Source organism: Balaenoptera acutorostrata, chromosome 9 (assembly GCF_949987535.1).
Source record: "Balaenoptera acutorostrata chromosome 9, mBalAcu1.1, whole genome shotgun sequence".
Taxonomy (NCBI): domain Eukaryota; kingdom Metazoa; phylum Chordata; class Mammalia; order Artiodactyla; family Balaenopteridae; genus Balaenoptera; species Balaenoptera acutorostrata.
Window position 1 is genome coordinate 45,407,603 of NC_080072.1, and position 27,849 is coordinate 45,435,451.

The 27,849-nt window shown below is 35.3% G+C and overlaps 1 protein-coding gene across 5 annotated transcripts in view; it reads right to left on the reverse strand.

Annotated features, from left to right (window-relative positions):
- USP47 (ubiquitin specific peptidase 47) overlaps positions 1-27,849 on the reverse strand; it is a 124,091-nt gene that overhangs the window by 15,204 nt on the left and 81,038 nt on the right. For 4 of the 5 annotated variants that reach the window (XM_007174922.3, XM_007174920.3, XM_007174924.3 and 1 more), the window contains 11 exons: positions 17,515-17,610; positions 17,280-17,432; positions 14,428-14,595; positions 12,496-12,627; positions 11,975-12,051; positions 11,328-11,383; positions 9,185-9,297; positions 8,046-8,150; positions 5,398-5,605; positions 3,064-3,179; positions 944-1,063 (listed from right to left, as the gene is read on the reverse strand). In XM_007174922.3, coding sequence (XP_007174984.1) covers positions 944-1,063; positions 3,064-3,179; positions 5,398-5,605; positions 8,046-8,150; positions 9,185-9,297; positions 11,328-11,383; positions 11,975-12,051; positions 12,496-12,627; positions 14,428-14,595; positions 17,280-17,432; positions 17,515-17,610 — 1,344 coding nt within the window. The remainder of the gene's footprint in view (positions 1-943; positions 1,064-3,063; positions 3,180-5,397; positions 5,606-8,045; positions 8,151-9,184; positions 9,298-11,327; positions 11,384-11,974; positions 12,052-12,495; positions 12,628-14,427; positions 14,596-17,279; positions 17,433-17,514; positions 17,611-27,849) is intronic. The other variant, XM_057552305.1, reaches the window with a different exon arrangement.

Below are 27,849 nucleotides of genomic sequence, written 5' to 3' on the forward strand. Positions count from 1 at the left end.
ACAATAAACTTAAAAAATGAAATGCATATACATAATCAGGCAATTATTAGTATTTTGAATTTTGCATAAAAAGATTATTATTCAATAAATGTTATAAATCAGGACTATCAGCTAACCATTTAAAGAAAAAAATAAAGTTAGATCCCTCCCACTCCTTACCCTAAAACAGTATTAGGGTGGATTAGCGATTTTAATGTTACACACAAACACCACACAGAAGTACTGGAAGAAACTAGGGGTGAATAAAAATTACACATCAGAATTAATAAAACAATACTAAAAAAAAAAAAAAAAAAAAGGCTAAATATGATAGAAGACCAAACTGCCCTAAGATGAATGAGACTGGAAATGGTGATAAATAAAAAAGACAGCAAATGAGGAAAATTTGATACAATTTATCCAGAGTAAACCAATGGCATTAGGAATAAAAACATAGGAAAAATGATAAATGATGGAACACATAATGATATCAAGAGATAAAACAAAGAGATCAACATGAACTTTCTCTTTTCTTACAGAGATAAATGAGTAGGAAAAGGGAATAATGTGGGGTGAACCCAAGATAATAATTTTCTCCACACTAGGCATGCTTCAGACTTTCACCATGAAGTACTGCTTTATGGGAGAAGCTCAAGAATGAACAAAATTCAGAGAACATAATCATTGTGACCAGAACTAGTCATGAAGGCTCCACCAAAGAAGCAGGACTAACCTGGGGCTTGAAACAAAATGTAGGAAGAGGGGGAAACACTCCAGGTGGGGCGGCGCATGAACAAGGCAAAGAGGAGACCCAGCAAGACTGACTGAGAAGACAAAGAAGCAAGATCTGACCTGACTATAAAGGAAGGTAATTATTGGGAGGATGTGAGAATTTAAAAAGTAAATTTCAGAGAGATGCTGAATGGCAGCATAGAAAATAGTCATGAAAAAATAAAAGACATACCTTGTTACTTCTAAAAAACCCTTCAGCTTTCAGGGTTTTACTGGGCACAGTGAGAAGACGCAAATCATTGTAGCAGCGTTCCAGCACTATTCTCATTGTTTCAGCAGGTAAATAGATGGCCTATAATGAAAGTAATTTAATTAAAAAGTGCTCTTTCAAGAATAATTCTGCTTGATTTGGAAATATGGGAAAATGAGACACTGCTGAGTTTTTCTTAAAAATAGCAGAAAGAAAATTAAGAGAAAAATAATCTTAGTAGAGGTTTACAAATTTTTAAAGAATCTATGGGAAAAATTATTGGTCCCATCCATTAACTATGATGTAAATTAGGAAAACAGAGTATCACTTATCAATGTATGCTCTGACACTATTTTAAAAGTAACAATCTTTCACTAAAAGTTCTATTTCTCTCAAACTCATGAAGTAAATGAGGTGATTTGATTCCAAAGAAACTGAGTAACTGACTTTGAGAACTGATGTCAAACCAACACCTGTTTAACTTCTTGACTTTTGATGAGTTCTTCTGTATTCTGTGAATAGTTGTTAATACTTTTACTAAATCAATTTTCTTCTGTGTAAAATGAGATTAAATTAGTAGGTAAATTTTAAAGTTTTCTAAAATTCCATGTCCTTAATTTTTGGTGTTATTTTATAAATTTCTCATGAAATGAGCAGATAAAAATAATTTACATTTTATAAAACATGATTTGTTTTACAGCTAATGATAACTAATTCTTAGGCATCCTCATTATACATTAAACACTATATTTCTTGGCATCCTGTTTTCCGACTGTCTTTATTCTTAGACATATTTTTCCCCAACAAAATTATCAGCTTCTTGAGGGAAGGAAATGCATGTGTTTCTTTTGTATTACCTCAGTGCTCATATTCTAGATTAAACTGTAATACAGAGCAGTTACACTAATGTTGTCTTTTTATGAGTAATTTAATCGTAAACTATGACTTCACAGTATGATTTGTTTCCTCCAATTATTACTTTGGCAAATTGTTGGAAGTCATTTTTTTTAAACATAAAAATAATTAAAAACTAACTTCTATATAATACTTTACAATTTTTTTTCCCACAAAAAGAACATTTATTTGTTTTGTTCATGTTCACAACAACCCTGTTAAAACAGGCATTAAAAAACCCCAGATGAGATAATGAATGGAAACTGGAAGTTCCTTGACTTGCAATTTCTGAACAATTTCCACCACACCAAGGGAATCTTAACCTGGGGTTAATTTTGCCTTTGTGTGCTCAATGTTCTATAGCGTACAAGACCCCTGAAAGGATAATAACCATTTCTCTGGAGTGGAATAGTTTTTTTGTCCAAGGAAATCTGAATGTTTCATCATCATATTTTTCCAGTTCAAAAATTCTGAATGAGCCTATGCTATTTACCACTAACTCACATAATATGGCTAATATTTGATTCATCACCTTTCTCTTCTACTTCTATTCATCTATCACTGTCTTTCTGGTTACCCAAGTGTGAAATTCCTCAGGTCTTCTGTGCTCCTGCCTTGCTCCAATGTTTACCAATCACAAGTGCTACCAATTCTATTTATACATTCATTCTTACAATCGCCACTTCTCTCATTTCTGGTCATAATGCCTTCACCTGAATAATTTCAACAACCTCCTCATCTATGTTCCTGAGTCCTCCCTCAGTCCACTGGGAACACTAGTCTAGTGTTGCCAGAATTACCACGCTATAGCAGAGCTCTCATCATACCACTGCTGTACTTAGAAAAACAACCAACCAACCAACCTACTTCCTACTGTTTACGTTAAACAGGGCCCAAACTTTTGAGCTTACATTTAAAAACCCTCCATGAGATAAAGTGAACTTGTTTTCCAGGCACGTACTTTACAATGATCCAGCCAAGCACACATATCATGGCTATGTGCACTTGCTTCACACTCCTTACCTCCACACTTAGGTCAATCTGTTTCTTCCATATGAAGCATCGTTCTCTCCTAACCACAGTTGTCTCCTAGCTATAAATATTGGCTCCTTGAGGTAAATATTGGTTCCTACATCTTGTAACTATCACATAGTGCTTTGTACACAGCAGGTACTTAAAAACATTCATTGACCAATTTTAAAACTTACCTTTGAAATAAGCTGTTTGAACTCTGTAACTGTTTGATTTAAGTAAGCTCGAACAGTGATAGGAGCAGCTACAGATTCTGCCTTTAGATCAACAACATGAACCTTCACCATCACTTCTGTCCCATTGGAAAAACATAAAAACCCAATTGGAGGTTATTTTTTTAAAGGTATTTCACATGAGCAATGCATTCTAAATGTGTTTCTAATAGATGGCAAAGAAAATATTTTTCTAATTATCAAGATGGTAGATGTATATGTTATACATGTTAAAACTTTCACAATTTATCACATTACAAACATATATAAAGAAATAAAAAATGAAGTTAATAAAAAAGTTCTTATAGCTCTCTTTAAAAAATGACAAAAGTCAAAACGTGACTTTTAAAAATACATGCTTTGTTTCCATATAAAACATTAACACCACTGTCAAATTTATCAAGCATATTAAAAATATGTACCCAAAGTTCCAAAATACAGACCAAAACCACAACACTAAATAAACGTAAATAACTAGAGAATGCACAACAAATACTAAAGGGGACATAGCAGCCCTACTTGCTTTTGACAACCTTCATTAAACAATTCAAGACCTTGTTCATAATCAAAGACTTCTTCTCCTCAAAATAATATTCTCTATATCCTATGGAAATTTCAACAGAAAACCTTTTGGATTACATGTTTGTTTTCTGACTTAAATTCTTCATGTTACAATTTATTTATTTATTATTTTATTTCATTTATTTTTTTTGGCTGCATTGGGTCTTCGCTGCTGCTCGCTGGCTTTTCTCTAGTTGTGGTGAGCAGGGGGCTACTCTTTGTTGCTGTGCGTGGGCTTCTCATTGCAGTGGCTTCTCTTGTTGCGGAGTATGGGCTCTAGGCGTGCGGGCTTCAGCAGTTGCAGCATGCGGGCTCAGTAGTTGTGGCTTGCGGGCTCTAGAGCGCAGGCTCAGTAGTTGTGGCGCATGGGCTTAGTTGCTCCACGGCATGTGGGGTCTTCCTGCACCAGGGATCAAACCTGTGTCCCCTGCATTTGCAGGCAGATTCTTAACCACTGTGCCACCAGGGAAGTCCCCACGTTACAATTTAAAGCCACCTTCTCCTCTCCTATTTTCAGCAGATCATTATATAACTTAACTTTTAGTCACCAGAAAAATAAATGATCTTCAAACACCAGATTTAGTAGATAGTTATTCTCCAGCTTAACTGTTTTAATCTCTTATATGTAGTATATGTCAATACTCCATTTCCCCCAAATGTTGCTAATCTAAATCTGAATAAATATTCTGCTAAAGTCTTGATTATTAATGAATAAAGGAGATTACTTTATAAGGTTTACAATCCACAATGACATTTAGAATTCTCTTTTTAAAAAGTGGGTTTTTTGCTGACCCATGTTATATTTTTATCATAATTTTTACAGTCTAGTCCAAAAATAATCTGCAGGAACTTCCCTGGTGGCGCAGAGGTTAAGAATACGCCTGCCATTGCAGGGGACATGGGTTCGATCCCTGGTCCAGGAAGATCCCACATGCCACAGAGCAACTAAGCCTGTGTGCCACAACTGAGCCTGCGCTCTAGAGCCCACAAGCCACAACTACTGAGCCCGTGTGCCACAACTACTGAAGCTTGCGTGCCTAGAGCCTGTGCTCTGCAACAAGGGAAGCCACTGCAATAAGAAGCCCACGCACCGCAATGAAGAGTGGCCCCCACTTGCCGCAACTAGAGAGCCTGCGCGCAGCAACGAAGACCCAACGCAGGCAAAAAAACAAAAACAAAAAATCTGCAAGAAAATGCTCCAAAGGGACTCTTTACAGATAGAGCGGAGTCTGACTAAAGGAGCTCTTGAAAGAATACCACACTTAATCTACTTTGGAAAGAAGAGCCTTCATAAAAAGGAGGTGTATAAGATCCACAGAAGAACAGAATTTGAGTTATGAAACCATGTCTTCAAGGAGACCCTGAAAAAGAGACTCTACTTCTGAGACTTTATGGGAATATACCAGGGTCTTCTCTATAAAAAGAGAGAGGTAGAGGTAGAGGCTGGGGCAGGTGCAGAGGTAGGGAGGGAGGATGATTTAGTTCTGGAGAAGAAAAATCCCACTGAAGATTATAAACCAGAAGTTTTGTTGTTTGTTTCTTAAATTTTGTGTATAGCTTTTTGGAAAGTAATCTAGAACTTAATTCCAGGTTTGTTGCTGACTACTTCCCAACCTGTCAGAATTATTCTACATTTTAAGAACATGTAAAAAATTTAAAAATAATTTCTACAAACAAAAAACTTTCTTAGGAAAATTTTAAGTCCTTTACAACTCAAAATACCATGAAATTCCTTACCTCCGGGTTTGTAAGACTGGAAAACCTGATCGGGTCTTCTTGTCTCCAACAGCAGATCAAACATGTATGTTGACTTGACTCCACCCAGTAAAAGTCCCATTGGCGTATCTTCTTCTCCTTCATATGATCGTTCAAGATAATCATGAAACTCATCATATTTAACAAGACGACAGCAATCCATAGGTATTACCTCTTCTAAATCCATCATCTAAAAGAATATAACACCCGAGGAAAAAGAAAAAAATATATATAGTATTGATATTTTAGTCTGATGTGTAACTGTACTAACAATAGGTCCTAACAAACAATAAAATCCATATATTTATGATCTGCATCAAAGCTCAAAGGCACGACTTAAAGCGTATTTTAAAATAACCATAGTTCATTATCCCTCAAATTATATGACCTATGCACTAACATATTTTAAAGACTTTTTTGTTTTTACAAAAGTTAACGTTCTAAACTTTAGATGTACTCAAAATTAATGCACTGTAAGCTATTGCTTTATAACCACTAAGCTGGAAACATAAGGGGAAAACAACCAACCAGAACATGCATCTTTTGTTATCTTAATCCAATTTGGAGAAAAACTGGTAATTAATGTATCTAGTAACGATCTTCCTTAGCACAGGAGGACAGCATGCCTTGTAGAGCCACCACAGAGGCCATAGCTTCTATGTCTCCCAAGTGCTACCCGACTCCTCTCTGAACCATCCCCTTCAATCTTAGCCTCCGGAACACCAACAAATTGGGCACAGGAATTTCTATCAAAAATTTTCCCTCTAGTACAAGTCACTAGTAGATGGCATACCCTGGATGCAACATCACTTTAAGTGGGAGCTGAACCTCCTGGAGAAACATAGTAGGATTGCTTAGAAGTATTCAATACTCATCTGAGGTTTGTGATTACAACTTTAAAGAAAGCGTTACTGTAAGCCTTGGTATGTCCGCATTGCCCTCTACTCCTCCATCCCTCACTTCCCACAAATGGAGCTTTATTTTTCTTACATAAGATCGATTTATTTCTCTTTTCTATTTCACTCCTTACATTTGTGAACTTAAACTTTCTATTTTTTAAGACAAGATTTTTTCTTCCTACATTAAAAACTGATGGAATATAAACTACCCTTAGTGCTATCACTGATTGACCTTACTGTGTAAAACTGTTTAGTTAAGACATTTTCTCCATTTTAGTTTAATTTGGTTTCACTATTGTTTTGCTTGCAGTCCACCAATATGTTTAAAGGATTTTTACTTTCATCAGGTGAACCCAGAGCCATTCATCCATTTTATTATTTGTTCATTCATTTATTCATTCACATACCCATCCAATTTTGACTCTCCTGTTTACCAGGCAAAAGTAGTGGAAATGCAACTGTGAACAAAACCAGAACACTCTTCACCCTTGTAAGTGCTTACAGTTTAGTGAGGGACATTAATTAATTAAAATAGTCACACAAATGTAAATTTTCAATACTGATAAAGTGCTATGAAAGACCAGGTATGCAATACAAGTTCTCAAACTGTGTGTGTCTAAAAACCACTTGAGGTACCTGTTTAAAATGCATAATCCCAGGTGCCAAAACATAAGTTCAGATTCATTTGCAGGAATTAGTTTTTTAATAGGAATGTGATTCTGGTGCAGGTTGTGCTGGATCACACTTTGAGAAACAATGCCGGCTATCTTGTGAGTTATTTTTACTTCTTTCATTGGTTCTACATATAATTATAAATGAAATGATGTAGTATGCAATTTTTTCTCTAGGTAATGACTGTTTAACTTTAGTCAAATGATGTTAATGTTTACATGGAAAGGGCAAAAAATTTTGTCAAGTATAACAGATGACATTTAGAATAATCTGGTTAAAGAATGCTTCTTTTTCTATTTGCCTTTCAAAACCCACTTAGAAATTTGCATTATTCTTAGAATCAAATGCAAACTTCTATTCTTACACAGCCTTTAATTTCATTTTATGTGACTCTATTCTCATTCAAGATGATCTAAACACAATGCTCCTTTTTTCAGCTTCTTGATCATGTACTTCCTCACCTCAGTTTTTACACATGCTGTTACCTCTACTTAAAATACTCTTCCCCAACTTCTTGCACAGCTGTCTCCTCACGGTTTAAGTCTCAGATTAAATAACCTTAATATACTACTGAATTACTTTATAGCATCTAATAAGATATTTGCAAACTGTGGTGTTTAAATATTTTTTGTCTGTTTTTTTCCCCAGTGGGATTGTAAACTCCAAGAAGGCAGTGAGCCTGTTTTGCTCACTCTGGTACCTCTAACACCTCATGTGGTCTTGTTCACTCAAGTTCTCTAATGCATCATATAGTAGACACTCAATAAATATCTGCTAAATGAATATAAAGAATAAATAAATATTTTTGTTTCTAATTCTATTTCTGAGTTTTAGAAAGCTTTAACTGGCTTTCGGAGTGAGAAAGTTCTCAAAAGCAATGGACCACATTCCAGAGAAGAGGTGTAAACTATACTCTTTAAGAGACATAGGATTTAGGTGGGCTATCAAAGCTACTGCAAGTGCTTATATTACTACTGACTATAATAAAAACTTGGGAAAATGTTAATACTGTTATGTAAAATATCAATAATTAAATGCCAACAGTGCAATTAAACATACCTTATAAGCCATTTCTACTGCTTCCTTTAATGTCTTATCCTTATGAACCTCCAATTTATTTTCCATCATCACTTGTTTCACAGGATGCAAACAGAATAATTTTATCTAGAAAATGTAAATGTAAAATATCATCATTAACTCAACAGGTCATAAATCAAACTTACTTCGTTTGTAGACAGTATTTTTTCCTAATAGTCAAAATATTATAATTAAAAAAAAACATATTGGGATCATTCTCCCTGTCTATTTATCTCACTTAATAATTGATACTGTCTCATGTTATAAAAAAATTCAAAATCATTAATTTTAACAACTGTACGTTTCTTTATAAGCATGTATCACAATTTATGTAATCACTCTCCTACTGATATATATTCAAGTTGTTTCCAATTTTTCCCTAATTTGGAAAATACTGTGGAGAATGTCTTTGTGGTCAAAATTTTTACCGCATCTGTCATTATCTCATTAGGTAATATTTTCTTGAGATAATTATATAAAAGAATATGAATTTGCTTAAGGCTCTTGATAAATCCTACTCAAATTCTAGGCAGAAAGGTTTTATCAGTTTATACTTGTAGCAGAATGTTACAATGTTCATCTCACTGTAACCTCACCAACACTGAGCATTATCACTATGTTACTGGCTTTTGTTTTTTTTTAAATAAATTTATTCATTTATTTTTGGCTGCATTGGGTCTTCACTGCTGAATGTGGGCTTCTCACTGCAGTGGTCTCTCCCGCTGCAGAGCACGGGCCCTAGGCACGCGGGCCCCAGCAGCTGTGGCACACGGGCTCAGCAGTTGTGGCTCACCGGCTCCAGAGCACAGGCCCAGCAGCCGTGGTGCACGGGCCCAGCTGCTCCGCAGCATGTGGGATCCCCCGGGACCAGGGATCAAACCCGCGTCCCCTGCATTGGCAGGCAGACCCCCAACCACTGCACCACCAGGGAAGCCCATGCTACTGGTTTTTTATGCATAAAATGAAATCACTTTACCTCAGTAATATAGTTGGTTATACTGTTTAATGATCATGATGGCATAACTATCTACAGAATCAACCCAATGAGTCAGTGATGAGAACTGCAGTTAAGCAAAGTTCAATAGCACTTTTTAATTAAAAGTAAAATTAGGAAATCTAACCTTGCATGTATTGCGCTCAATTTCTCGTTGCCTCTTTTCTTGTTCTTCCAATTCTCTCTCTCTCTGCACCAAATTTTTAATATGTTCTGGATATTCATCTACTTCTAGAAATTCTATTAATAGTAAAAACAGGGTAAAACAGTGCCACTGAGATTGAGCTTTCTTTATTTAATTTTGTTCTACTATGTTCCCAGAGTATACACTTCTACTATAGCTGTTATCAAAATATATCTCAATTACATCAATCTTTCAACTTGCAACATGAGCTTCTTCCAGGCAAGGGTGAAGAGGTAGTTGATAATGACACATGGTTAGGTCTCAAAAAAGCCATATCTTTATCTGTATACCTCTTGGCTCCAGACAACTCTGGTATGTAAATTAAGATTTTTAGAATGAAAAAGCTTCCCTTAAACTTGAAAATAAAAGCACTTCTGATTTCAAATAGTGCTATCACCATCAAATTGTGTAACCCTGGGCAAGTTTACTTCTCCAGACCTTGGTTTCTTCAGCTTATTAACAGCACCTTACCACATAGAGTTATTACCTGGGATATAAGGAAATGTAATAAATACTGTTGATGCTCTACTACTACAAATGGTATTTGTTTATTATTATTCACTAATATGATTCTCTTTCCTTTGTTCTCAAAGTAGTCTTTTAGCTGCCTTCTAATCAAAGAACTTCATATGTAACTCAAAGTATTCGAAGTGACAGTATGAGACTATAACACTGCTTAATAAAGCCAATGATTGTTAGGCATTAAACAGGGAGAACAATTTACATTTAAAAAAATCATGCCTCTGTGGAAGGTAAAAATCCACTGTTCACAGAAATGAGCTCTAATTTTAAAAATATTCCATATCATATATACAGTGCCCCCTGGTGCTTCATCACAAAACTAGAGGATAAAGATAAAACGGGGAACGGATAAAAGAAAGCTGAGTTACTGCACTACATGAAATATCTGGAATGCTGGGTGCCACAGAGGATACACAAACTATAAACCTGGCTCTGCCTCCAGGTAGCTATGACCTTGGACAAATTACTCTTTAGGGTATAGTTTCATTATGTGTAAAGTAAGAATGAATACTTCTACTCTGAAATCTCTGTTCTGAAATGACTTATTATAATTTCCTTTTTTCTTTCCTATAATTACACAGTAAATTATTGAACAGCCTCTATATGACAGACCCTGGATTATATCATTGGTGAAAAGATAAATAAGTCCTAAGCCTTGCACCAACTGAATTCACAGTCTGATGAGAGTTTACGAAAATGTAAACAAAAACATTTGACTGCTTTACATAGATTTACTCATAGTATAGTAGTTTCTAAACAAAGGAAATATATGGAAATCAAAGACAATGATTATATTAATTGTGAAAAGAATATGAGCAAACACATCACCTGTGTATATATCGTATGTACACACACACACACACTTTACACACCTATGTGCAAATACTGTCTCTGTCACGATCAGAGTTAGCAAGAAAACACAGGAACTGTAATTTTTTAAAGTAGCAGTTACGAAAGGAAAAAAGAAAGGCAAATCCACACGCTTTGTATACAGGATTATTTTTAGGATTCTTAATAAAATTAAAATCTAATAAAGGATGCATACTCGACTCATAAAACTTTACTTGCTTTTTAAGCAAATAAGCAAAGATGTTTAACTCTAGTACGATACTAAATGCTTAAAATTTTATCTCATTTAATTTTTTATAATAATCCTATAAAATACGATAATTATTCCCATTTTACATGTGTGGAAAGTAAGTCTTAGAAAAGTTAAATAACTTGTTCTGGGACATGCAGATGGTGAGTTATGCCTGCTACACAGATCTGGAGACTATCATCACTGCACCAAACTACATATAATACAATCTTACTGCAAATAAATATCCAACGTACACAATACAGAGTAAGTTTTGTCTCTTAGTGTATTAAAAAACAGTTCAACTTTTTTCCAAGTGCTTTTACCAGTTGGTATTATCTCATAACAGTCTTTATAATTAATTCTTCCACACATAAAAAAATTTAATTGTCCTATCATTTAAAAGTAGTTATTTGGGTTTATAAAACTTGCAAAAAAACTGGTTTATAACACAGACTAAAATCAAGTAACTATATGTCAACATACTTGCATTTCTTGCTGGGTCCTTCAGTCTATATATCAGCATATATGCATTTGTGGAGCTAGTAAAATATAAAAAAGATTAATAGGGACAAAAAGTAGATTGTAAAGATTGCATTTCCTAGCATCAAATATTTATTTTAAATAGTAGTATTTTGTTGTTTCAAACAATTAGAAAATCATGTAGCTGTTCTTGTACAGGTTCAGATTTAAACATTCTTGAAAAAAAAGGAGACTACTTTGCTTTTACTGACATATGTATGAGAAAATCCCGTATCTTTTCTTGGTAACGTAGTAAAATCTTCAAAAAACCTTTGTCCTAGAATGAGTACTGCAGGTAAGTCAGGAGTCAGCAAATTTTTTCTGGAAAAGGGCCAGATAGTAAAAGCCATAGGCTTTGTGAGCTATTCTGTGTGTGCTAAAATTACTTAACTCTGCTGTTGTGTGGGAAAAGATCAACATACAATATTTAAACAAATGAGTATGATGGTGTTCCAATAAAACTTTATTTCCAAAAATTGAAGGCAGGCTGAATTTGGCCCATAGGTTATAGTTTGTTGACCCTTGGGTTAAATCCTTTTAGTGATAAAAAAATGTTGAAAAGCTGTAATTAATTCTAATTTATAAACAGTAAAAATTAGGAAGTTATTTACCTTGCAAAAGCACTGGAGTAATATCCTCTGCTTCCTGAAGATCCACCATGTGTTTTCTTAATGTCCTCTTGTGTTATCTAAAAAGTTGTTACATTACTTACTTTTTTGGTAAGATCTATAACACCATTACCTTTATGTCAATATGTAACCCAAGTTTTAACCTCAGAGTTAAATGGACCACACAGATACCAGTTCACAAAATGTAATCATAATCAGTGGCTACTAAAGGCCAATCTTTTCTAGTGCTCTTAAATAAGATAGCTGGTGTGAAGGCTCAAGGCAAGAAGAAAACTGGGAGTCTAGCTCTGCAAACACTCAGCAAGCCCAAAATAAAACAAAACAAAGAAACAAAGGAAATTTACTGAAAACAAAAACAAAAGAATGACATCTGGTATGTGTTAATGATTTGGTATGCTTCACTGGACAGACTGAGTCTCACATTTTTAATAAACCCTGCTGTTGATAAGAAACATCCCTACTCCTGTCTTTCAGAATAATAATCTTAAAAAATCCCTCCTTACCCTGCTGACATGTTGATCATTGAAGCTGTACCACTGCTCATCATTGAATGACTTTATACAAGCATAGTAATGACCACCAGCAGCACTCCCTGAATGAACCATAACCGAGAAGAGCTCATAGATCAAAGAATTCTAAAGAAAAGAATAAAAGTAACTCAGCACAGAGGAAAAACACAAAACCCTAATTTGTATATTTCCTATTCTCTACTAAAACACAGCGAAGTAACATGTTAGTTGTCCTATGTATTTATGGCAAGTCAACTTTTCTCTAAGATCATTAAAATGGTAATTCACCACATAATTTTATATACCACAAGTTTCATTCAGTGTATTCCTTCACATCTTAATTATGCTATAACCTCTAGAACAATGCATAACTGAAATACAAATTTATATATTTATGTAAAAAGAAAATAATAGTCTGAAATTTTAGGAGGTGTTAAACACGAGACCATTCTGATATGCACATCAAAATCAATAAATCCCAAATAACATTTTTTAAAATCCAAATAAGATTCCACTTCCTTTATAAAAAGAGCTAAGGTATATAATTATTTTGAACATCTTCTAATGTATTTATGTAATATCTGTGATACAGTGATCTATTGATTTGATATCTCTCAGGTATGCAAAGCTGGTTCAACATTAGAAAAATCAACCTATGTAAACCAGGCTAAAGAAGAAAAGTTACATGATCTTACCAACTGAACCCAGAAACAACATTTGACAAAATCCAAATCCATTCATGATAAAGACTCTCAACAAACTAGGAAGAGAGGAACCTCCTCAAATTGATAAAGAACATCTATAAAAAACCTAGACCCAATACCATACTTAATGGCAAGAGACCGAATACTTTCCTCCTGAGATTGGGAATAAGGCAAGAGCGTCCTCTCTCACCACTCCTATTCAACATTGTATGGGAAATCCTATCCACTGGAATAAGATAAGGAAAACAAAAAAAAAGATAGACATAATTGTCTATGTAGAAAAACAGGTTGGGGGTTGGATTTAGGTCTTGGGCCACAGTTTTCCAACTCTTGTTTGAAGGCAATGTTCTTTACACTAAGTTATAATGTATCCACTACATTATTCATCACATAGCAATCCACACCTCATGTGTCTGCCCTGCAAGAAACAGATAATTTTAAAAGGTAAAGGGTAGTGGTAATGGTGGTGAGAATAATGGTCTTGATCTAAAAACAGATTTATGCAAGTGAAACTCCATTCTTAAATACTGCCTAAAAAAAACCCTATATTTAATACGACTCTGTAAGACTTGAGCTAGTGATCAGTCTTCACACTGGTGATTAATTATTCACACCATGCTCAAGACATTTGATCTGTAATTCTCCCCTCAATAAAGCAAATTATACAAATGTGAAAGAAATGGTTTGATAAAATCTTAAAAATCACTGACCTAGTAACAAAAAAATTCTATCCAGTCTTGTAGTTTCCAAATGATAATCCATGGAATTGTATCATTTTTTGAAGTCCCTTAAGGGCTGTCATAGGGGAGGGGAGGAAAACTGAGGGGTCCCCTACCTAAAAAAGATTAGTTCTCTTATTGTTTCAGAAAGGGTCCCATAGCCATAATTTTTTAAATTAACAGATCTAGTCTAATGCTTTCATTCTGCTATATGAGAAAACTCTGATATTAGAGGCTTGCTGCTACTTTAAAGGCAAAATGAAGTGTTTCCTCACTACTAGGCACCCTTTCCACACCACCACTCAAGCTTGCTTCAGAGGTACAGTTCAGCCTCTCAGAAATTAATGCTCCCACCTGTGAGTAGTTTTTTCTAAAGTTTAATTATGACCACATATATGCATAAAAATAGTAGCAATTAAACTTCTTTTAAAGAGAATTATATAGCAGCTCAGAGATTACCTTACTCTCTCTTTCAACTAAAAACCACAAACTACAAAAAGTACCTTTTCAAGCCCAGGTTTTGGAATCTTTTCAGTTCCACTATTGCTTTCAAGGCAGATCCCTTCATCAACACCATCATCATTGGAGAAATCATTACTCATTTGATCACTGTGACAACTGCCTTCATTTTCTGCTCCACTGTCAGTGCAACTTTCAGTCTGAGGAGATTTCTTAATAAAACATAATTATCTTACAATTATAAGCTAAATTAAGGGAAAATATAAACCTTTCAATCTATATGCTGCTTTTCCCACATAATTTACGATGCTATTGTTAATAAAAATACTTATTCTACTTTAAGCAAATTTATTTTCTCTTAAAAAGTGAGACCTTAAATAAAGTTAAACAAAAGTGTATTTTAAAAGCATTTCTATTAACAACCTTAAAATTCTAATACAACAAATTAGTGATTCAGAATTGTATTAAACCCCATTTATGTTTACAGCTGCAAAGTAACAATATGAAATTACCATTTCTTTCATCAAAAACCATAAAAGCAGAGAACTTAAGCTCCAAAACGAGCTTCTGTTGTTTTCAAATCCCAAAAGAATATCATCTCCGGGCTTCCCTGGTGGCGCAGTGGTAGAGAGTCTGCCTGCCAATGCAGGGGACATGGGTTCGAGCCCTGGTCTGGGAGGATCCCACATGCCGCGAAGCGACTAGGCCCATGAGCCACGATTGCTGAGCCTGCGTGTCTGGAGCCTGTGCTCCACAGCAAGAGAGGCCGCGATAGTGAGAAGGCCCGCGCACCGCGATGAAGAGTGGCCCCTGCTTGCCGCAACTAGAGAAAGCCCTCGCACAGAAACGAAGACCCAACACAGCCATAAATAAATAAATAAATAAATAAATAAATAAAAGAATATCATCTCCGTTCTTGAACAAAAAGTTCAATTCAGTTTATCACTATGCTAGGTATTACAGACAGAAAGAAAAACAAGACACTGTATCTATCCTCAAGAACTTTATACTCCAGTTAAGGAGGTGGAAATGTAACAACAGTAAATAATACTTTTCCATGCTTTTATGATTTTTAAATCTCTTTCAGACAAATTTAATTTAAAGAATTCTTCCTAGAAATCCTCAAACAACTCTTTCCTCCCTTTTCCTTTAATATTTTATTTTATTTTTAAAATTTATTTATTTTATTTATTTTTGGCTGTGTTGGGTCTTCATTGCTGCGTGCAGGCTTTCTCTAGTTGCGGCGAGCGGGGGCTACTTTTCGTTGAGGTGCGCAGGCTTCTCTCTTGTTGCAGAGCATGGGCTCTAGGCCTGTGGGCTTCAGTAGTTGTGGCACGTGGGCTCAGTAGTAGTGGCGCACAGGCTTAGTTGCTCCGTGGCATGTGGGATCAATCTTCCCGGATCAGGGCTTGAACCTATGTCCCCTGCATTGGCAGGCAGATTCTTAACCACTGCGCCACCAGGGAAGCCCCTCTTTTAATATTTTAAATACATAGTTTGAAAATTCTCCTCTAAGATGTAGGCACTTGATATGTTTAAGGCATTGCCTAGAAGTTCTTGAATTAACCAAGCAATATGTCGTAAGTACCAACTTCTTGCCAAGAACTTTGCTGTAAGAACTGCACCTAACACATAGTCTTCATCCCTCAAGAAAGTATGGTTCAAGGAAAAATGGAGGTGAAAAGCAACTTGAGAATTCTACACAAAGTCCAAAGAGATCATCCCTGAAACTCCTTTTAACTAAGCCAGAACATCTTCTCTTCTTCCACGAAATGGACCTAGAACTTCCTAAAAGTTCTGGTCAAACTTTGTATCTCACTTTTCTTCCCTTGGAAAAGACTTCCCTTTACAAGAAATACATTAGGAATATACAGAAGACCCATCTAATACTCATCTCTGAGTAGGAATCTCCTTTGAAAGTCTGGTATACTTTGGACAGACTTCCTAGCTTAAGCACAAGTGTTTGAGATATTATTTCAAATTAAACCTTTCAGAGAATGTTACCTGGTCACAGGTACCATTCAATGAACATTTACTTTATCTAAGGCAATCTCATCTTATGAAAGCTATGAAAAGCAATTATCATCCTTACTTTACAGACAAGGAAAGTAAGGCTCAGAAAACATTTGCCACTTAGTACTTAAGAGCATAAATAAAACTTGAGAATGTTTAAAATTATTTTTAAGCCTCTCGGAAAAGGCATTTTTAACTATTGTGATGAATTCCAATCAGAAAAAAATACTTCATGGCAGTTTTGAGAATAAGAAAGATTTATCACTCTGTAACAACTATGTTAAGTGATTGTAAATATTGCCAATAATTAAATCAGAAGAGTTTCCAAGAGAACAGAGTGGGACATTATGAATCTTTTACTGGATAAGGATAGAGGAACCAGAGAATTGGGGGAGGTCAATGAGTGGAAGAAATTAATGAGCTTTATGTGTGCCCTCAAAGTTCCATTCTCAAACTATATTTAAATAGTTTTAAATTTTTTATTTTAAAAGTTTTAATTAAAAAAGAAACACAGAAAAATATCTTTATTACCTAGCTTTCTAACCTAGACAATTTAAGAGCTGGTAAACCTTAAGGGAGAATAACCCAGCAACCTTAATGCTTGAAAAAGACACTAAGACAAAACAAGAAATTATGGCCATACTACCCAGTTTGCTCGTTCATTCAATATATCTGTTCTGTGTTTATCATGTGCCAGGAACACAAGTGCAGCCCATCTCTAGACTGGTACGTTTCAATAACTAACAAAGTTATGAAACATAAGATTATCACTCAAATTAAAGAAATAATTCCAGAATTTAATATCCTTTTTGTCTTTTCAAAGAATATCATAAGTTACTCTGATCAAAGAAGAATATCTGAAGTATAATTTATAAGTATTTACCTCATCTTCAACATCAATAAATGTACTCATGTCTAGTTCCTCGGGAAATGTCATCCGATCATTCAATTTAATCCTGTGCATGGTTGTATAATCAAAATCAAACCTTTTCAGTTGTAAGGTCAGCAGATAAGGGAAATGCAAAAACCGAAGACCCTAAAAAAAAAAGTGGGGGGAATCTATTGAATATTGAATATTATCTCAGATAATTAAGTATTAATTTCTAAATGGCATCTACCTTTCGTGCATCACACTTCTTCTTACAACGTTCACAAAAATATTGATTTGGGCCATCCAGGATCTCTGGCTGAATAAATGCATGCAATGCTTCCTCCTAGTTAGAAAAAAAAATTGTTTTATAATTATTGTAAAATATTATAATGTTAATGACAAAGCCCTGAATATAAAAACACTGCAATTACCAAAATACTTATATGTAGAACAGCAAGAAAATTAGGAATTCAAAATGCAAAAAGGGGGAAAAAAAAGTATCAACAGCAAAATGATGTTATCATTATAAAAACTGAGCAAAAAATTACTTTATTTCATTCTGTATGAGCTCTGTGTTTCCTAGTGTTGCACATCAGTTAGTCATTTCTACCTAATTTTCATAGACTTTACGTTGTGATTTTTGGTTAAATAATCTAATAGAAATCCTCAGTCTTTAGATTAAAAAGTAATTCCACACTTCTTAGAAAAGCAGTTGCATGTGTCACTGCATCCTTCTTGTAAAAGGAGACAATTTTAAACTGCACAGTTAATAACCCAGCACTCTGAAGAATTTACACTATCTGTACATTAAAAAATCTAATAATTATCCTTAACCCCTACATTTAGGGTCAGTCAGTAAGCTACCACTGCATTAATTATGAAGACTGAAAACCACTGTGCAACCTTCTCACTGCTTGTCAGCTACTGCTCCATTTGAAAATGTATGAGAGATGCTGGATCGTTCACCTAGTGGAACCATGTGGTTCTCTTTTCTCCATACAGCTTTAAGACAGAAGTAAGAAACTAGTATGAATATTGTTGAAGAATCAGTAGGCACAAAATTTTTATTTTAATTTTTCATCATTGATTTTTCACAATTAAGAAATTTTAGTTAATACAACATATAAGATTGGATTGCACAATTTCATTTGATGTCATCTCTTTTCCTCAGACATGGTCTAAGTAGAACTACTGACAATATTTATTACATATAAAGAAAAAGAAGTGGAATCATTAAGACAAAATATCTTCAAAAAATTGTTGATACAGAACAAGTTGTTCCTCAAAAGATAGGGGAGCTTGATCTAGCAAAATGGACTTAGCTGTAAAACAGCTAGCAAAGCATATAAAAACTACTATCCACATATTGCTTGGTATAGCTCATTTTGGAATAAGATAAAAAATATGAAAAAATATACAAAATGCTTCTAACTTCATCCATCTCCTATTTGGTCCTCAGAACACAAGAAGAACCAATGGGGTGGGGGAGGGGACCAAGTAGCTGGTTTTTCTCCACATAATCAAGCATTTTACAGGAGGTCATAGGAAAGGACACATTTAGAAAACGATTTTTTTTGGATTTTTTCCCCCATATTTTAAGTACGAAAAAGGCAAATTCTTTAAAAACATAAGAGAGGTAAAAGCTTTAAGAGCAATCACATCTATAGCTTAACACAGACTGATACCAAATCAGCTGAGCTTTCCAAATGGATTACTGAACTGTTAAAACAATATCTTAAAAAAGCAGGGGGAGGGTAAAGGGAGAGAGTGAGAACATTATGTAACTCAAATTCTACTTTACTAAACTAAGCTATATGTATGTATTGATCTCTGGCTTATAGTTCACAGCCAGAGCTACCTTTTTTTTTTTTTTTTTCTTCTTTTAAACCCAGAGAAAAGTTTAAAGAAAATTCCCTTAAACGTTTTACTTAGACTCACCAACTTTTAACATTTTGCTACCTTGCTTTATCATTCTCCCACCCACACGCACATTATGTGTTTTTCCGAACCACTTGAGAGTAGGTTCATACGTGCTTTTCCTCTTAATACTTCAATGTGACTTTTTAAGAAAAAACATATTCTTACATAAAGAGAAGAGTTATCAAACTCAGGAAAATTTAATATTGGTAAAGTACTTTTGTCAGTCCATATTCCAAATCTGTCAATTATCCTAATAATGTCCTTTATAGTATTTCTCCCCATCCAGTACAGAATCAAATCCAGGAAAACAGATTGCATTTGGCTGTCTGCCTCTTCAGATTCATTTTGTCGGGTACAGTTTCAAAGCCTTTCTTTCATAACATTAACAATTTTGAAGAGGCCAGTTATTTTATAAAAATGTTCTGCAATTTGGGTTTGTCTGATGTTCCTTACAGTTAGATTCAGGTTATGCATTCCTTACTAGACTAATGTAAGTAAGTAACGATGTGTTCTTCTAAGGGTATCACAGTCAAAGGGCAAGATATCCCTAACATCCTTACTGGTGATACTAACTTCAATCACCTGGTCAAGGTGTTGCCCAGTTTTTTCACTATGTGGTTATTATTTTTTTCCTCTTGCAGCTAATAAGCAATTTGTAAGGAGATACTTGGAGACCATACAAAAATACTATGCCTTAAAGAACTTTCCACCTTAGTTTAGCATCCACTATTGGATTCTTGTTTAAACCAAATTTTAGTATGTTTGTTTCATAAGCCAACTTGAAAATCTTTTACCTTTAATAGGAAATTTAAGCCCATCCATATTTAATATGACTGATGTTTTGTTTCATCTCAGTCACTACTGTATATTTTAATTACTCTATTAAGTAATACTGTTTCTTTTTCTACATGGTGTGTTTTTCTTTGCTACTTTTTACATTTTCTTTTGGTATTTAGGAAGGTTAGTAATTTTTTTCTAGTGCATTTATACGTACTTTTGTTAGTGCCCTTAATCCTTCCTTTTCCTTACTTAAGCTTTTAGTGTCTGGTTGGCCGATTTTAAACGGTATCCTTGGCCTCCCACCTATTTAACAGTCTATGATCTCATTCTACTTTCCCTTCTCACTCTCTTTTCCTTTTTTAAGAATGGTATTCTCTGTACGTTGTTTAACATGTAACATTTCATACTTTCTTCTTTCCATGTCCCCACCCTTGTTTTATTTAGTCCTTAATTCTACAATTTAGTATATTAAATGCTCACGGTCCTTTTGCTAAAGCTTCCCCAGTGGTCTCTTGGGTGGATGGAGATCATCCTCCAACAAACTCCTCAAGAAGGCTTATGGATACAATGGTCAATGAGTTCCTCAATATTCAAAAGTTGATTTTCTATTACCATAATAATTGAAGAAAAACTTGGCTGGATAGCAAATCCTTGGCCTGTACTTTTCCTTGATTTTCCTGAAATTGCCATTCTATTGCCATGATTTGCATGTTGCTCTTCAAAGTATGATGCCAGCCCAATTTGTCTTTCAAGTTTAGCAGTTTACTAAAATATGTCTCAGTTGATCATTCCAGGTCCATTTTTCCAGGTACAGTGGTGGGTCCTTCAAAAGGTAGATTTAAATTTCCCCTATTACCAGAAAGTTTTCCTGGATTATAGTTTATAAGTTTTGTTCTACTGAGTTATTTTTATTCTTCACAGATTCCAATTATGTTGGACCTCCTTTGCCAGCCTTTCCTTTCCATCATTTGCTCTGAGATCCTAATTTTTACTTCTTTATCTCATTTTCATTCTATGTTCTTCCTTAGATTTTCATTCCATTCTATTTTCTCTTGAGCATTTTATAATTAATTCTTCATTTCTAACGTAGTCTTGTCTTTTCTTTAATCTCCTTCCTGAGTTTGATCAGCTTGCATTGCATTTCTTGTTTGTTTGGTTTTTTCTTTAATCCATTTCTCTCCTTAAATTTTTGGATACCAAGTTCTGTTTTGCTTGCTTGAGAATACTTAATTTAGTCTAGAGTACTGTGTTACAGTATGCTACTTTGTGGTTATTTTTCTAAGGTTTTGAGGTTGTGTGTGTATAGATTTTCATCAGCTGAAATGATTTAATACATATTTTCTGTTTTCTTCCAACAGTGGTGCTGTGTAAGTTTGATTTTTCCCCTACTCATTTTGTGGACAGCATTCTTTAGTTTGTGAGTACCTTCTGTCAACTTAGTGAAGTGTAATTTCTTGAATGGGTAATGGGGAAAAAGAGGTTGGTGTCCTCTTTCATTTTGCAGAACCCTTTCTTTTTCTTTTTCTTCTTGTTTTCTCCTCACTGCTAGGACTCAGTGGCATCACCCCTTCTCTGCTTATCTCCTTCTCTAGAAGCAAAATTCCTCCAAGGCTGCCACTTCCTAATCCTACACACTCTAAAACTCCTTCCTGGTAGCTGGTACTATAAACTACCAAGTCCCAGTCTGTGTTCACTATTTTGGCACATACTGTTGTACTTTCTCTTTTTGAGGGTGATTCTGTCTTCATTTTGTTTAAGTTTTTCAGTCCCCTCTCTTCTGTTTCATAGCCTCTAAAGCATCCCACTTCATACTCTCCACATATACAGACTTGCAGCAGCAGTGGAAGCTCCGCTGGCACTTGATAATTTTGCTACTTTCAGGTAATTTGAAGTTCATGTTATTGTCTCCTAGCAATCCAGAAAGTATGGGTTAGTTGGGTTTCATCTGTGTTCCTTCTAGCCTATGGTTTTGGGAGGATATGTGGAGATATGGAGATTGAAGTAGCCACCATTTTCCTTTAGATTTAGAAACCAGTTAAAGCTATATTAATAATTTTCTTTAGCTCCTTATTCATTTTTTAAAAAGTTGACCCCAGAATAATTATAAATAAAATTATTCGGTCATAAAAATTAGCTTCAATTCATCCATTCATTCAACAAATAAATTATGTAAATCATGGGCTAATGTGGTTATATACATTTGTCTTCACTTAATGTGATGTACAAGATAACTAAAAATCGTGCCAAACTATATTTTAGATACCAAAAAATAAGTTATGGATCATAAAAATGGAAAATATTATAAACATTATGCCATTATTAATACACACAAAAAAACTATTACTGCTTACCATGAGCTGTCCTCTTGAGTATGTTATTCTTGTGTCATGTTTCCAAACTAGCTTTGGGTTGACTGTGATTGTTTTTCATCATTCCAGAGTGAAAATAATAGTTTTATTTTCTAGAGCTTACACCTCCTTATATATTATACAAAGTGTAATTGTGCAGAGTTTTTTAGACCCTGATTTCCAGCATTCAGAATAGAACATAGAGAATTCTTACATCCTTAGTTCTCTGAATAAGAAATACAGAAAATCTAGGTACAGTGGAATCAAAAGATAGAACCAAGGAATGGTATATAAATCCTCTCACTTATTTTTACTCTTAACTTATATATAAAATTCTTTCTCCATCATTCAACGTCTACTTCAGCTTGAATGAAGAAATGGTTGCTAAAATATAATACTTTATTTTTCAGACTGAACTACTGAAGATAAATTAGAACCACTACTGATAACTATTTTCTAACTGATTTTGACATACTTAGCAATTCTGTGCTATTGAAATAGTTACATGTCTTCCTTACAGATAGTCAACTATCTTCCCCAGAATATATAGTTTTCTCTTTTAAACTAGGAAAAGAACTCTACTTTTACTTAAGCCATCTACTTTTAATTGCAATTTTTGTGATAACTGAAGATTCACATACAATTATAAGAAATAATACAGAGCCTCCTGTACACTTTGCCATTCCTCCATTTGATAACATTTTGCAAAACTATAGTATAATATCACAATCAGGATACTGACATTGATATAACCCACCAATCTTATTCCAATTTTCTCAGTTTCAGTGTACTCATTTGTCTGTCTATGTGTGTGTATTAAGTTCTTTACAATTTTATTACCTGTATAGGCTTATATATCCACCACCATAGTCAAGAGACTGAACAGTTCCTACACCACAAGGATCCCTCATGTTGTCCTTTTATAGTAACCAGCTACCCATCCTTCCCCTGGCGCCAACTAATCTACAAGCTCTGGCAATAATTAATCCATCTCCCAGTTCTAAAATTTTGTTTTGTCAAGAATGTTATATAAATGGAACCATATGTAACCTTTTGAGATTGGTTTTTGTCACTCAGCATAATTCCCTGGAGATTCATGCAAGTTTCTGTGGGTATCGGTAGTTTGTCCCTTTTTATTGCTAAATAGTATTCTATGGTTTGTTTGTACCACAGTTTGTTAAACCATTTACTTGTTGAAGGACATCTGGGCTGATTCCAGTTATAGAATATTAAAAATAAAGACATTATGAATATTTGATAAGTTTTCATTTCTCTGGGATAAATAACCAAGAGTACAATTGCTGGAGGTTATGATAATTTCATGTTTAGTTTTATGAGAAACTGCCTGTAACTTTTCACATTCCCACCAAAAACATATGAGTGATCCAGTTCCTCCACACTGTTGTCAGCTTTTGGTGCTGCCATTAGTTTTTATTCATTATGGTTTGAATTTGCATTTCCCTAGTGATGTTGAACATCTGTTCCTGTATTTATTTGATATCTGCATATCCTCTTATATGAAATGTTGTTTATGTCTTTTGCCAACTGTCTAAATGGACTGTTATCATTTTTTACTATTGTGTTTTGAGACGTCTTTATGTATTCTAGATACTAGTCCTCTGTCAGATACGGGGTTTCCAAACATGTTCTCCCAGTCTGTAGCTTCTCTTACCTTCATCACATGGGCTTTCAAAGAGCAAATGTTTTTAAAATTTTGTTGAGATACAACTTGTCAATTTTTCCCTTTGTGGATTTTACTTTTTGGTATCAAGTCTAAGAATTCATTGCTTAACCCTTTTTCTAGAGGATTTTTTCCTGTGTTTTTTTTCTAAAAGTTTGTAACTTTACATTTTGTTTAAGTCTATGATCCATTTTGAGTTAATTTTTTTTTTACAAGCTGTGAGGTTTAAGAAAAGGTTCATTTTTGTATATATTACTTCCTAATGGTTTTAACATCATTTGTTTAAAAGACCATCCTTGCTGAATTGAATTGCACTGTGCAATTCTAAAAAAATCAGCTGGGCATGTTTATGTGGATCTAGTTCTGGGTTTTCTATTATGTTCCACTGATCCATTTGTCTACTCCTCCAATACCATACAGCCTTGATTACTGTAGCTATATAATAAGTCTTGAGATCAAGTAGACTGATTTCTCCTACTTTATTCTTTTTCCAAAATTCCCTTAGCTATTCTAGCTATTTTTTTTAGAATGAGCTTGAAAAATCTTCTCAGATTTTGAAAGGAATTTCATTAAAATTATACAATTTGGGGGAGAATCCACATCTTTACCATGTGAATATTCCAATCAATGAGACCAGTATGTCTCTCCCTTTATTTAAATATTCTTTTCAGAATTTATAGTTTCCAGCACATAGGTCCAGTACATATTTTGTTAGATTTACACCTATGGGTTTTTTTGCCCCACAACTATAAATGGTATTGTATTTTTAATTTCACTTTCCACATTTCTTTGCTAGTATTTTTGAAATACAATTTATTTTTGTATGTTTATCTTATATCCTGCTACCTATTAAACTCACTTATTAGTTCTAGGGTTTTGTTTTGATAAATGTCTTCAGGTTTTCTATACAAAAAAATTATGTTGTTTAAAAAAGGTGGGGGAGCAGGTAGATTGGTTCAGGATGGCAGAGTAGAAGGACGTGTGCTCACTCCCTCTTAAGAGAGCACTGGAATCACAAATAACTGCTGGACATTCATTGACAGGAAGATACTGGAACTCACAAAAAAAGATACCCCACAAGCAAAGACAGAGGCGAAGCCGCAATGAGACGGTAGTAAGGGCGCAATCACAATCAAATCATATCCCATAACCATGGGTGAGTGACTCACAAACTGGAGAACAATTATACCACAAAAGTCCACCCACTGGATTGAAGGTGCTGAGCCCCACATCAGGCATCCCAACCTGGGGGTCTGGCAATGGGAGGAGGAATTCCCAGAGAATAAGACTTTGAAGGCTAGGGGGATTTGATTGCAGGACTTCGACAAGACTGGGGGTAACAGAGACTCCACACTTGGAGAGCACACACATAGTGTGCACATCAGGACCCGGGGGAAGGAACAGTGACCCCATAGGAGACTGAATCAGACCTACCTGCTAGTGTTGGAGGGTCTCCTGCAGAGGCAGGCGGGGTGGCTATGGCTCACTGAGGGGACAAGGACACTGGCAGAAGAAGTTCTGGGAAGTACTCCTTGGCATGAGTCCTCACGGAGTCCACCATTAGCCCCACCAAAGAGCCTGTAGGCTCCAGTGCTGGGTCACCTCAGGCCCAACAACCAACAGGGAGGGAACTCAGCCCCACCCATCAGTAGACAAGCAGATTAAAGTTTTACTGAGCTCTGCCCACCAGAACAACAGCCAGCTATACCCACCAACAGACCCTCCCATCAGGAAGCTTGCACAAGCATCTTAGATAGCCTCATCAACCAGAGGGCAGACAGCAGAAGCAAGAAGAACTGCAATCCTGCAGCCACTGGAATGAAAACCACATTCACAGATAGACAAGATGAAAAGGCAGAGGCTACGTACCAGATGAAAGAACAAGATAAAACCCCAGAAAAACAACTAAAAGAAGCGGAGATAGGCAACCTTCCAGAAAAAGAATTCAGAATAATGATAGTGAAGATGATGCAGGACCATGGAAAAAGAATGTAGGCAAAGATCGAGAAGGTGCAAGAAATGGTTAACAAAGACGTAGAAGAATTAAAGAACAAACACCTAGAAGAATTAAAGAACAAACAAACAGAGATGAACAATACAAGAACTGAAATGAAAAATACACTACAAGGAATCAATAGCAGAATAACAGAGGCAGAAGAACAGATAAGTGACCTGGAAGACACAATGGTGGAATTCACTGCCATGGAACAGAATAAAGAAAAAAGAATGAAAAGAAATGAAGAGAGCCTAAGAGACCCCTGGGACAACATTAAATGCAAAAACATTCGCATTATAGGGGTCCCAGAAGGAGAAGAGAGAGAGAAAGGACCCGAGAAAATATTTGAAGAGATTATAGTTGAAAACTTCCCTAACATGGGAAAGGAAATAGCCACCCAAGTCCAGGAAGCGCAAAGACTCCCATACAGGATAAACCCAAGGAGAAACACACGGAGACACACAGTAATCAAATTGGCAAAAATTAAACACAGAGAAAAATTATTGAAAGTAGCAAGGGAAAAACGACAAATAACATACAAGGGAACTCCCATAAGGTTAACAGCTGATTTCTCAGCAGAAACTCTACAAGCCAGAAGGGAGTGGCACAATATGTTTAAAGTGATGAAAGGGAAGAACCTACAACCAAGATTACTCTACCCAGCAAGGATCTCATTCAGATTTGATGGAGAAATCAAAAGCTTTACAGACAAGCAAAAGCTAAGAGAATTCAGCACCACCAAACCAGCTCTACAACAAATGCTAAAGGAACTTCTCTAAGTGGGAAACACAAGAGAAGAAAAGGACCTACAAAAACAAACCCATAAAAATTAAGAAAATGGTCATAGGAACATACATATCGATAATTACCTTAAGCGTGAATGGATTAAATGCCCCAACCAGAAGACATAGGCTTGCTGAATGGATACAAAAACAAGACCCATATATATGCTGTCTACAAGAGACCCACTTCAGACCTAGGGACATATATAGACTGAAAGTGAGGGGATGGAAAAAGATATTCCATGCAAATGGAAATCAAAAGAAACCTGGAGTAGCAATCCTCATATATGATAAAATAGACTTTAAAATAAAGAATGTTACAAGAGACAAGGAAAGACACTATATAATGATCAAGGGATCAGTCCAAGAAGAAGATATAACAATTATAAATATATATGAACCCAATATAGCAGCACCTCAATACATAAGGCAACTGCTAACAGCTCTAAAAGAGGAAATCGACAGTAACACAATAATAGTGGGGGACTTTAACACCTCACTTACACCAACGGACAGATCATCCAGACAGAAAATTAATAAGGAAACACAAGTTTTAAATGACACAATAGACCAGATAGATTTGATATTTATAGGACATTCCATCCAATAACAGCAGCTTACACTTTCTTCTCAAGTGCACATGGAACATTCTCCAGGACAGATCACATCTTGGGTCACAAATCAAGCCTTGGTAAATTTAAGAAAATTGAACTCGGGCTTCTCTGGTGGTGCAGTGGTTAAGAATCCACCTGCCAATGCCGGGAACACAGGTTCGAGCCCTGGTCCGGGAAGATCCCACATGCCGCAGAGCATCTAAGCCCGTGCGCCACAACTACTGAGCCTGCGCTCTAGAGCCAACGAGCCACAACTACCGAGACTGCGTGCCACAGCTACTGAAGCTTGCAGGCCTAGAGCCCATGCTCCACAGCAAGAGAAGCAACTGCAGTGAGAGGCCCGCGCACTGCAACGAAGAGTAGCCCCCGCTCACTGCAAATAGAGAAAGCCCGTGCACAGCAACAAAGACCCAATGCAGCCAAAAATAAATAAATAATAAATAAATAAATAAAATTTAAAA